The sequence below is a fragment of the Silurus meridionalis genome, chromosome 22, assembly GCF_014805685.1.
Source record: "Silurus meridionalis isolate SWU-2019-XX chromosome 22, ASM1480568v1, whole genome shotgun sequence".
Classification (NCBI taxonomy): domain Eukaryota; kingdom Metazoa; phylum Chordata; class Actinopteri; order Siluriformes; family Siluridae; genus Silurus; species Silurus meridionalis.
The window spans coordinates 1,253,840-1,266,339 of NC_060905.1; the positions used below are offsets into that span (position 1 = coordinate 1,253,840).

The 12,500-nt window shown below is 42.3% G+C and overlaps 2 protein-coding genes across 4 annotated transcripts in view; one reads left to right on the forward strand and one right to left on the reverse strand.

Moving 5' to 3' along the window:
* The window catches only part of parp10 (poly(ADP-ribose) polymerase family member 10), a 14,417-nt gene extending 5,421 nt beyond the window's left edge, over positions 1–8,996 (reverse strand). Inside the window, 10 exon segments of the mRNA XM_046834602.1 lie at positions 1,345–1,541; positions 1,543–2,141; positions 2,503–2,645; positions 2,733–2,853; positions 4,207–4,422; positions 4,563–5,593; positions 5,887–6,117; positions 6,195–6,437; positions 6,552–6,727; positions 8,722–8,996. Of these exon segments, the coding sequence (XP_046690558.1) occupies positions 1,345–1,541; positions 1,543–2,141; positions 2,503–2,645; positions 2,733–2,853; positions 4,207–4,422; positions 4,563–5,593; positions 5,887–6,117; positions 6,195–6,437; positions 6,552–6,726 (2,956 nt within the window). The 5' untranslated portion in view covers position 6,727; positions 8,722–8,996.
* A 1,519-nt stretch (positions 8,997–10,515) lies between these two features.
* polr2k (RNA polymerase II, I and III subunit K) overlaps positions 10,516–12,500 on the forward strand; it is a 2,180-nt gene continuing 195 nt past the window's right edge. Inside the window, exons 1-4 of one of the 3 annotated variants that reach the window (XM_046834979.1) lie at positions 10,516–10,675; positions 10,949–11,011; positions 11,603–11,695; positions 12,310–12,500. The exon at positions 12,310–12,500 is cut by the window's right edge and continues 195 nt beyond it. In XM_046834979.1, coding sequence (XP_046690935.1) covers positions 10,951–11,011; positions 11,603–11,695; positions 12,310–12,332 — 177 coding nt within the window. In that variant the 5' untranslated portion in view covers positions 10,516–10,675; positions 10,949–10,950 and the 3' untranslated portion in view covers positions 12,333–12,500. Of the gene's footprint in view, positions 10,768–10,948; positions 11,012–11,602; positions 11,696–12,309 lie in introns of all 3 variants that reach the window. The other 2 variants (XM_046834978.1, XM_046834980.1) reach the window with 2 other exon arrangements.

A 12,500-nucleotide genomic window follows, 5' to 3' on the forward strand; every position in this document is an offset into this window, starting at 1 on the left:
TATTGATTAGTATCCGTATTGATAACGGTATTGATTAGTATCAGTATTGATAACAGTATTGATTAGTATCGGTATTGATAACAGTATTGATTAGTATCGATATTGATAACAGTATTGATTAGTATCGGTATTGATAACAGTATTGATTAGTATCGATATTGATAACAGTATTGATTAGTATCGGTATTGATTAGTATCGGTATTGATAACAGTATTGATTAGTATCGATATTGATAACAGTATTGATTAGTATCAATATTGATAACGGTATTGATTATTATCGGTATTGATAACAGTATTGATTAGTATCGGTATTGATTAGTATCGGTATTGATAACAGTATTGATTAGTATCCGTATTGATAACAGTATTGATTAGTATCAGTATTGATAACGGTATTGATTAGTATCGGTATTGATAACGGTATTGATTAGTATCGATATTGATAACAGTATTGATTAGTATCGATATTGATAATGGTATTGATTAGTATCGGTATTGATAACAGTGTTGATTAGTATCGGTATTGATAACAGTATTGATTAGTATCCGTATTGATAACAGTATTGATTAGTATCGGTATTGATAACGTATTGATTAGTATCGGTATTGATAACGGTATTGATTAGTATCGATATTGATAACAGTATTGATTAGTATCGATATTGATAATGGTATTGATTAGTATCGGTATTGATAACAGTGTTGATTAGTATCAGTATTGATAACGGTATTGATTAGTATCTGTATTGATAACAGTATTGATTAGTATCAGTATTGATAACAGTATTTAGTATCGGTATTGATAACAGTATTGATTAGTATCGGTATTGATAACGGTACTAATTAGTATCGGTATTGATTACTATCAATATTGATAACAGTATTGATTACTATCGATATTGATAACAGTATTGATTAGTATCAGTATTGATAATGGTATTGATTAGTATCTATATTGATAACAGTATTGATTAGTATCGTATTGATAACAGTATTGATTAGTATCGGTATTGATAACAGTATTGATTAGTATCTATATTGATAACAGTATTGATTAGTATCGTATTGATAACAGTATTGATTAGTATCGTATTGATAACAGTATTGATTAGTATCGTATTGATAACAGTATTGATTAGTATCGGTATTGATAACGGTATCGTATGGATAAAAACTAAACCATACCCATCCCTCACTCTCACTCCCATCGATTATTCAGATTGACAAAAAAGTACGGTAAAAAGTGTTTGGCCCCTGATGATCTCTCCTGTATTTTACTCTACAGGCTACAGGAGAATGAGGTGAAGAACCAGCATGAACTTTTCTGACTCCGAGCCTGACCTTGGAATTCGGTGTAGAGGTCGAGCGAGCTAACGAGTTTGCGTGAAATGGGCACGGCTCGTCCGGACGACACGCTGAACTCCTGCATCTTTATGAAGTCGATGGTGTAGGGCTGGTTGTTGAACAGGATGTCGAGTTTGTCCTGCTTCATCCTCCAGGCATTTTCGATGAACACGGTGGCCTCGGGGGGGTACGGTGTCCCCCGCCGCCTGCTCCCCCTCGTGCCACGCCCACTGCACTGTCTTCAGGATCTCTGCGTCCGAGGTCACGCCGCTTGCGCTCTCCTGCAGCGCGTTCAGGTCGGGCATGGCTCCGGCCACGTAGTCTCTAAACCCTGAGACGATGGCCGTGGTTCCCTGGATCTGGATGTCGACGGCGTGCTTCCTCCTGATGAGGTCCAGGCAGCGGCGGTGGAAGGCCGAAAGCTTCCTAAAGCTCTTGTGCTGCAGTTTCTCCTCGCACTGCCTCAGGCCCACCTTCTTCCCCAGGGCGATGTCCACGCGCACCAGGTCGTGCGTGTAACACGCAAAAACCTCGATCTGCGCCCTGTTGGCCGAGCTGATGGCCTCCTGCAGAGACTCGTCCACCGCCTTTACCAGCATCAGGCTCTCGTCCGCTGAAGCTGCTTCGTCTCTGGAGAGCTGGAGGACCTGCTGAAACTCCTCCTCCGCCCGGCGATCCTGGTTCTGACTCGACTCCATGGACATCTGAATGGCCAGAGAGAGATAAGCGTCTTCGTCCAGACTCATGAGATCCTCCTGCTGATCTTTAGCTTTATTCGACTCCAGGATTTCCAACTGAAAAAACACAACAGGCTGACTTTAGGACCCTGAGGCATTCAGGAAGATCACAGGTGTCTTATAGAGGAATTTCAAACATTTCATCAAGGAAGCATCTGAAACTATATGATTATCTAGAAGTTATCAATGTCAGTATCTAGAACATAAACCATAAGGCCATGCGTCCCAATTCTAGTATCAATACTTGATACCATCTATCCGTTCATCTCATTGTTAAAAAAAAACAAAAAGATTTTTCTTCATCTGGGTTAAAAAGTTAGAGGTTTTTTCCACACGAAACTGTTTTTAACACGTGAAATCACACTAAAGAGACCAGGTGTTTGTTTCTTTTCTAGAAGAAGCTGCTCCTGGAATTTACCTGTTCTCCTGAGGACAAGGTGTCTGTGTACAGATCCATATCCTCCTCTTCTGTCTCTTTCTCCTCCACTTTCTTCTCCTCCGCCGCTGTGCGTGAGCCATCGCTCTCCATCAACAAGATCATCTTGGCTTCCTCTAAACGAGCTGAGGAGAAACATGAGGTGAAGCCGGTTAGTGACGTCTCGTAAGTCCTGTACGATCACGTGACAACAGAATAACAAGAACAGGAACCTGAGAAGTCTTTATCGTTCTCCGAGGAAGCGCTCGCCTTCAGATCCCTCAAACCCTCAGATGATGAGCTTCTCACGAAGCTCTGACTCGACATCATTTTCCACGCCACAGCAAAGATGTCCTGAAAAAAACAGAATTCAGATGTGCAGCGAGATAAAAAATAAACACACACAGACACACACACACACATTTGGAAATTTACACCTTTTGCATCCGCAAAGCCAACAACACACCCGTCACACACACACTTCACACTCCTGCTATCAGGGAAGCGGTTCTGAAGTATTCGTCCCTCACATCCAGACTGTGTAACAGTTTCCTCCCTTAAGCCATCAGGCTCCTCAACACTGAACTGAACTGAACTCACACTCACACACAAACACACACACACACACACACACACACACACACACACAACTGTGTGACTGGTCTGTACAACCTGGACCCAACACACACTCATACTCACTTCGCACACCCATGACTTCAGTACCACTCACTCACAGCTGATAAAAACCCAAAATTCAGTATCAGAAAATGAGAATATTGTGAGAAAGTTAAATATTGGAGTCTCGTGGTGTCTCACTCTAATCAGCTCATTAACTCCAAACACCTGCTCAGGTTTCCTGAGTCTTTCAAAGGTGTCTCAGTCTGGTTCAGTCTACACAATCATGGTGGAAAACTGCTGACTCGACAGTTGTCCAGAAGACGATCATTGACCCCCTGCACAAAAGATCATCACTGAAGAAGCTGCTGTTCACAGACTGCTGGATCCAAGAACATTAAATGTGGTGGAAAAAGATGAAACGAAGCAGATTCAAGAATTTGTGGAGATTCACAAAGAGTGGACTGCAGCTGGAGTCAGTGCTTCAAGAGCCTCCACACACAGAAGGTCAGAGGTGTCTTACCTGGACAAAGGACAAAAAGGTCTGGACTGTTGCTCAGTGGGCCAAAGTCGTCTTCTCAGATGAAAGAGAAGAAAATGTTGTATTTTGTCAAGGAAATGAGAAACAAGAGACCACAAATTGCAGATGACCTGAAGGCCACTGTCAAAAAAACCAGGGCTTCCATCCCACCTCAGCAGTTCCACAGTCTGATCTGCTCCATGCCACAGTCTGATCACCTCCATGCCACAGTCTGATCTCCTCCATGTTACGCCCAAATGAGGCAATAATTAAAGCAAAAGGAGCCTCGACCATGTATTAATTACAGATACAGTAAATAAACAGTTTCCAGAAGACCAACAATTCACTCAAAATGGTTTTTTTATTGGTCTTATGAAGTTCTAATTTTTTGAGATGGTGAATTGGTGGATTTTTGTTAAATGTGAGCCGAAATCGTCAACATTAAAAGATGAAACACTTTAATTATATCAGTGTGTGTGATGAATCTATAGAACATACCAGTTTCACTTTTTGTATTGAATTCAGAAATAAAACAACTTTTTAATGATATTCTGTATTGAGATGCTTGTTACCTGGTCCTCCAGCGGCTTCCAGTGCACCATCTCCAGGTTGATGTAGACCTGGAACTTGGCGGTCATCTCCCCCAGGATGCCGATCCCCTCAGGGTCGTGCAGCAGGAAGCGAGCGATGCCCGGCTGGTTCACCGTGATGATCTTGGTGTAGGTGGAGGAAACCACGCTGGAGAGAACCTCGGCTGCTGTCTGACACGCTGTGGGGTTTCCCTGGATCTGCTCATTTATTCGAGAAAAGCCATTTTTTATGTAAATATTTTATTTATGATCATAATTATTATCTATTCATAATGAATAAACATACTGATGATTATAACATGTTAATGAAGTCATGAAAACGCCGTGTGGTGACTCACACTTAATCCGTCTTCGGTGTCCAGGGGTAAGATGACGACCTCAGCCATGTCCATGAGCAGCTGTTGATGGTGCAGCTGGATGTAGGTGAGCATGGCAGGCTGCATGCTGAGTACGATCTCCTTCGGAATGGGCGTGCTGAGGAACCGGACAATGTTCTGTTTCACCTCCTGCTCCAGGTCCTTCAGCGTCACCATGGAGACGGAGTCGTCCTCGGGGGACGCTCGGGCGACGCACGTGTGCAGAGTCTGGAGGAAGGCACTCCACTCCTCGGAGTAGATCATGTACTTGTTCTCAGGCTCTATGGGCAGGACGGACTCGCTGACCTCCATCTTCACCACATCACACGCACGGTTCACCATCTGCATAGAGGCGGAGCTTAAAATCAGCACGCCCCCCGTCACCGTGTAGGTACAGGGCAGGCCCTGGAGCTTTAGCATGTCCATCAGCTTGTCCCTCACGTCCTTTCTCTGGAGGAACTCTGCTTTCAGTTCGCTGATGGGGACGTGGACCTGCGACACGCCGCTCAGAAACTCCAGCACCTTGCTCTTCAGCTTCTCGGCTTCGTCTTGGCTCGGGCCTTCCACCTTCACGCCGTTCTGCATGACTGCGATCTCGTAATCAGGGTGGGACTGTTTCAGCTGCTCGGGAACGTCACAGAGAGACACAAGCTCACGTTTGCTGGGGTCGGGGATGGAGACGTGACAGACACAAGGCTGTTGCTTGAGTGGAGCTTGAAGAACCTGGCTGGGGGTTATGGAAGTGTTTAGGGGTTCTGAAGTGATCTGGAGGTCAGGGTTCATGGTGACAGCTTGCTGACTGGGTGTCAGTGATGATCCAGTGCTGGTGCGATCAGCATGAAGGACGTTCGAAGGAGATACAGGACCCATCGGATCATCCTCGCTCTGAGGTGTTCCGTTCGGCAACGTCTCCTGAGACGCTCCTTCCTCCGAGTGCAGAAAAGTATAATAAGGTTTCACGATCAGGTCCATCTCCTCCAGTCTGTGAGGCTTCTGAAGCACGCTGTCCACAGCTGGAGAACAAAAATATTTTTAAAAGTCTTGAACAGTCGTAGAGGCCTATGTGGTGGGCGTGGCCTCTGCTTGGTGGGTGTGACCTATGTGCAATAAGTATGGCTTATGAAATAGGTGTGGCCTAAGAATAGTGTATGACCTTTGTGTAGTGGGTGTGGCCTTTATATAGTATGTCTGACCTATATGTGTATATAGTGGGTGTGGTGTGTATATAGTGGGTGTGGCCTGTAGTGTAATAAACCAGCCCTATACTGTATAATATTAAAACACACGTGTCTCACGTGTAACTCACTCTGCACATCTTTGAAGGAGACTTTAGCGAGTTGTGATGAGATCCTGCTCACAGCCGTCACTTCTCCTCCTCCACTGCGGCTGCTCTCAAAGTAGAGCGTGAGCAGATCCTCGGTCAGGTCAGGGTGTAGGTTCTCCACCACGATGGAGTCTGTGCACTCCACCTGCTCCAACGTGACTCTCGCTCCGTCTAGCGATCGCTTCGAAACTTTGCTCTGCATCTTATTAAAATCTGTCCAGAAGAAAGTTTGTAAAAAAAATGGCACAAGAACACATGGGGTGTGTGTTACTGTGTGTCTACTCACTGACCCTCAGCTGCAGGCTGGTGGAGGTGAACGAGGACCAGGTCTTTCCCCGGAGACGGATACAGGGTGTAGTGATCCGACTCGATCCCCGTCAGATTCTCCACGTAAAGCTCCAGCATGTCACGGCTGGTGGTGAGAGACAGCCCACGCAGCAGAAGCTTCCCAACATCCTTCCAGGGTTTTTTACGTACAATCAGTGTGGCATTGCTGAGCGTGTGGGAGCCTTTTTCAACGACCTTCACCGCAGCTACTCACACACACACACACACACACACACACACACACACACACACACACACACACATCAAGAGCTCTGTTTGTATTCAACACATTTTAATTGAGACACATATACGAATCTCACCGTCTGCATTTTCGAACACCAGTACAGCTTTGTCTCCTGTCCTTTCCAGAGAAATGAGGTTCCCTCCTCCAGACCTCCTCTTGTTTTCAAAGTAGAGCCACAGCAGGTCATCCTCCAAACTAGCAGGGATCTGAAGGACCTCCACGCTGCGATCTTCCACGCTTTCATCCTCCATCCTGATCATCAGAGGGGGAAAAATTCCTTTTAGGCTGTGTCCCAATTCTCTTACGACATTATGACATATATGATGGGTATATAACTTACGATGGGTATATGACATGTATATAACAGGAATATGATGCATATATGACAAGCATATGACAGTATGTGTATAAAGGTATATGACAGAAATATGACGTGTATATGACTGATATATGACGTGTATATGACTGATATATGACGTGTATATGACTGATATATGACGTGTATATGACAGAAATATGACGGTATATGACTGATATATGACGCGGTATATGACTGATATATGACGTGTATATGACTGATATATGACGTGTATATGACTGATATATGACGTGTATATGACAGAAATATGACGTGTATATGACTGATATATGACGTGTATATGACTGATATATGACGTGTATATGACTGATATATGACGTGTATATGACTGATATATGACGTGTATATGACTGATATATGACGTGTATATGACTGATATATGACGTGAATATGACTGATATATGACGTGTATATGACTGATATATGACGTGTATATGACTGATATATGACGGTATATGACTGATATATGACGTGTATATGACTGATATATGACGGTATATGACTGATATATGACGTGAATATGACTGATATATGACGTGTATATGACTGATATATGACGTGTATATGACTGATATATGACGTGAATATGACTGATATATGACGTGTATATGACTGATATATGACGTGTATATGACTGATATATGACGTGTATATGACTGATATATGACGTGAATATGACTGATATATGACGTGTATATGACTGATATATGACGTGTATATGACTGATATATGACGGTATATGACTGATATATGACGTGTATATGACTGATATATGACGTGTATATGACTGATATATGACGTGTATATGACTGATATATGACGTGTATATGACTGATATATGACGTGAATATGACTGATATATGACGTGTATATGACTGATATATGACGTGAATATGACTGATATATGACTGATATATGACTGATATATGACGTGTATATGACTGATATATGACGTGTATATGACTGATATATGACGTGAATATGACTGATATATGACGTGTATATGACTGATATGACGTGAATATGACTGATATATGACGTGATATGACTGATATATGACGTGTATATGACTGATATATGACGTGAATATGACTGATATATGACGTGAATATGACTGATATATGACGTGTATATGACTGATATATGACGTGTATATGACTGATATATGACGTGTATATGACTGGTAAACGGCAGGAATATTATGTGTTAGGTCAACTTTAGGTTAGGTTAGGTGACGTGTATATGACAGCTATATGACAGGTGTATGACATGTGTATGACTGTTATATGATGGGTATGTGAAAGAATATGATAGGTATATGACAGGTATATGACATGTAAATGATGTGTATATGGTGGGTATATGACGTGTATATAACGTAAATGATGTGTATATGACAGGTATATGACATGTAGGTAGCAGGTACATAACAGGTATATGAAGTGTTTATGACGGGTATATGAATGTTATATGACAGATGTACAGGTCAGACCTGCTCTCATAACACCATGCCTTATAGGGACAGACAGACAGACACGGTCTAAAATACAGGTGCTGTTAACTAGAACACACACACACACACACACACACACACACACAGAGTTCATATTTTTACTCGATTAGTATTATTAGTTTAACTATTACTGTATCCTATTTATGAACAATAAAGATACACACACACACACACGAGAGATGAGTTGAATGTTGATTAGTTTTTCTTCCTGAACAGAAACTGAAAGTATGAAGTCACTGCTGCCCATAAACACTTCAGAACCCGTTTTCTCTCAGAAACACTGCTTCCTCACGCAAAAACAATCCAAATACACACATAAAACCCTGTAAACTTCATATAAATCTCAGATCTCACCTGAAACGCAGCTCGGCTTCAGATCATGACGTAAAAATGCGCTTTACTTCCTGTTATATTCTATTTTTTGTTTCTCGCGGAAGCCAAAGTGCAACCAATTCACAAAAAATTGTTATTTTTATCTTTTAAAAAAACGTGTTACACTATTCAAGCTGAGGCGAAGTGTCATCATTGTATTCTGATTTACATTTAAGGTGTAAATAAAAAGAAAATATGGGGAAAACTACACCTGGCGCGGCAACGTCATCTTTACCCGACCAGGAAGTGGCGCGTGAGTAGAGGACGCATGCGCAGACGAAGGTTTTGTTTTCGCGAGATGTCGCGCTTGTTGAAATGGGGCGCATGCGCAAAGCAGATTTTGTATTTATAATTATATTTTACATTTTTTACACACGTGTATGTAAACACACATAAATACACAGACACAGAAAGAAAATAAAGAAAAAATGAGAGAAAAAAGAGAAACAAAATAAATTATGAAAAAAACAAATATATAAATAAATAGTTTAACGACGAAACAAATAAAGCATAGCGCAAGTCACAAGTAAATTCCTCAATATAAATCGAAGTATTAGCAAAATCAATTAAAATGGTGGCACAGGTTTACTGTCTTAACAGCGTTCAATTACTTTGAGGATTAAACAGCACGGATATGTTGCCGGACTTAATAAAATGTTTATTATATGTGCCTTTGTCTATGCTAAAAGAAACCAAACAAAACATCTTTGAAGAAAAGAGAAAAATCTCTTACAGTTAACACATTTTCAAAATTCATTCCAAAATAATTGTATCCACCTTCTCCACCTCTTCTCCCTGCAACTTCACCCCTCCATTGACCTCCCTCTCATTCACACACATGTACTCTGTCTTACTCCTACTGACTTTCATTCCTCTTCTCTCCAGCGTGTACCTCCACCTCTCCAGGCTCTTCTACACCTGCTCACTACTCTCACCACAAATCACAATATCATCCACAAACATCATAGTCCAGGGAAACTCCTGTCTGACCTCGTCCGTCAACCTGTCCATCACCACTGCAAAAAGAAAAGGGCTCAGAGCCGATCCTTGATGCAGTCCAACCTCCACCTTGAACCAGTCTGTTGTTCCTACTACACACTTCACTGCTGTCACACTGTCCTCATACATGTCCTGCACCACCCTCACATACTTCTTTGACACACCAGACTTCCTCATACAACACCACAACTCCTCTCTCCACCCTGTCGTACACTTTCTCTAAATCCACTGCAGGTCTGCACATCTCCCTTCTTCTTAAAGATCAGTACCAGCACACTCCTTCTCCATTCCTCAGGCATCTTCTCACCTTCCAAAATCCTGTTAAACAATCTGTTAAAAATCTCCACTGCATCTCTCCTAAACAACTCCATGCTTCTACCGGTATGTCATCTGGTCCAAACGACTTTCCACTCTTCATCCTCTTAATCGCTGCTCTCACTTCCTCCTTACTAATCCTATCTACATCCTGCTTCACCATCTCCACACCATCCAACCTTCTCTCTCTCTCTCATTTTCCTCATTCATCAGCTGCTCAAAATACTCCCTCCATCTTCTCAGCACACTCTCCTCACTAGTCAACACATTTCCCTCTCCATCCTTTATTGCTCTAACTTGCAGCACCTCCTTCCCAGCTCGGTTCCTCTGTCTGGACAATCGCTACAAATGTTATCCTCCATATTCAATTGTATTCTTTATTACAGATTTCGTAACAGTGAATGTAGTTTTTCCAAACAAAATTAAAAAGGGATTGTATCTATTGATCTGCACGTTTCTTTGTCCACAGACACAGAGAGCGCGGAACACAACAACGTGGAAATGCGCTCAAAAACTTTGGGTTTGAAACGGCGCGCATGCGCGGAGCCTCGTGGGTAGAACAGTGCGCATGCGTGGGACGCGGACGGAGCAGCAGCCAGGAGCTAGCGCACGTTTTTCGCCGGTAACTGTAACCGCTAGCGGTCTGTTTTATAATCACCATCAGTTGTAATGATTGAATAAGTCTAGCGCTGAAAAATAACACGAATAACGAGTGTAATTGGCACCTTTATTATTGCTTTTTATTGGTCTGCCTGCTCGCACGCGCCCGCTGTTTTGCTAACGTGCTGACTAGCTTGATATTTTTTCCCTTGCTAGCTAACTAGCTCTTTATTTACATACTCATTATTTCTGTGCTGTTTTCAAATATTCAGAGTTTTTTTGTTTTTCTTTTTAGAAATGGACTCTCAGAAAGACATCCCGCCTCCTAAACAGCAGCCCATGATCTACATCTGCGGAGGTGTGAAGTTATTGAACATTTTTCTGCATGAATATGAATATAAATCACATTTCTGTACATTCTGACAGGTGTAGATTCGTGTCCTGACTCGGATAGATAACTGGAGTGTTCAGACAGCATTAGTTTTCCATGTGATGAGTGATTATAAGAGGATTATGACTGATGTGAGATGAGGAGCATCTCTGGGATTTCAGGCTTGATCCAGGTGCAGGTGTGTTCAGAAGTGTTGAGTAAAGTATGACATCCTGATGTGAAAATCCTGATGAATGAGTGAGTGATTCACGAGTGAGTTTCTGTGTAATTGTGAGAATCGTCTGTTCCCACAGGATGTTCAGCAGTCTTTAGTGATCTCTGGAGCTGTTACTCTACAGCAGAGTTTTTAGAAAAGAAAATACAGCGTAATATTTCTATAAAGTTCCTCAACTTTCTACTCAAATCCCAGACAAATTTCTAATAATCAGAATACGAACCTCCCAGTGGAAAACGAATCCTGTCTGAACAGCGCTAATGTGAGGACAGTTCTCTCCTATATTGTAGGATCAGTTTTATATTTTGAAGGATGATTGTAAAGATGTTTTTCTCTTCCCCCAGAGTGTCACACTGAGAACGAGATCAAGGCACGAGATCCGATCCGCTGCAGAGAGTGCGGCTACAGGATCATGTACAAGAAGAGGACGAAGAGACGTATCCTTTATTACCCAATCATGTTACTGGTGTTACAGTGTGGGCAGAGACCAGATGTTGATCAGGACAGTTATATTATCTTTGTACTGTGAGTGGTCAGTGATCTGCTCTGCGCCAGGCTCTGCCCACGTCGCTGTGACTAACGCAGGCACATTAATTAGGTATTACTGGCATTACGCAAACGTCCTTGTGAAGTGGACAGGAAATGAGCTCTGGATGTATCGAGTGGCTCCTTCCAATTTGTAATAACCAGTAGTGTTTATTGTACCTCAAAAGCCCTGGTTAAAGGGGGGTAGTGGGGGGTTTCTTAACATGCATCTCGCCTCGCCTCGTCTCTCTCTGACGTTTTGCCCTCTCTCGGGTCTCGCCTCGTCTCTCTCGCCTCTCTCTCAGGTCTCGCCTCGTCCAGGTCTTGCCTCGTCTCTCCCGTGTCTTGCTTCGTCTCTCTCCCAGGTTATTCAGGGTTAATATGCTTGTTGTAATGCATTATGGTTTCTATAGTAACAGTCCATTCACAATCTAGTACACCCAACACTACACATGTATATATGTATATAAGCAGACATTAATCTTATGTGAGAGGTGTGTGTTTATTCCTTAACTCTGCTCCTCAGTGGTCGTGTTTGACGCCAGATGAGCAACACGTTCTTCTCTTCACTTCTTTTTGCATTTTTTTTTTCTTGAGTTTTTGTGTGAGATTGTAAATACGTGTGTACGAGTGAAATACTGAAATACAGTTTTGTGTAAAAAAAAAAAAAAAAGAATCACTGAATCACTTTTCTGCTGTTGTTCATAAAGTCCTCTG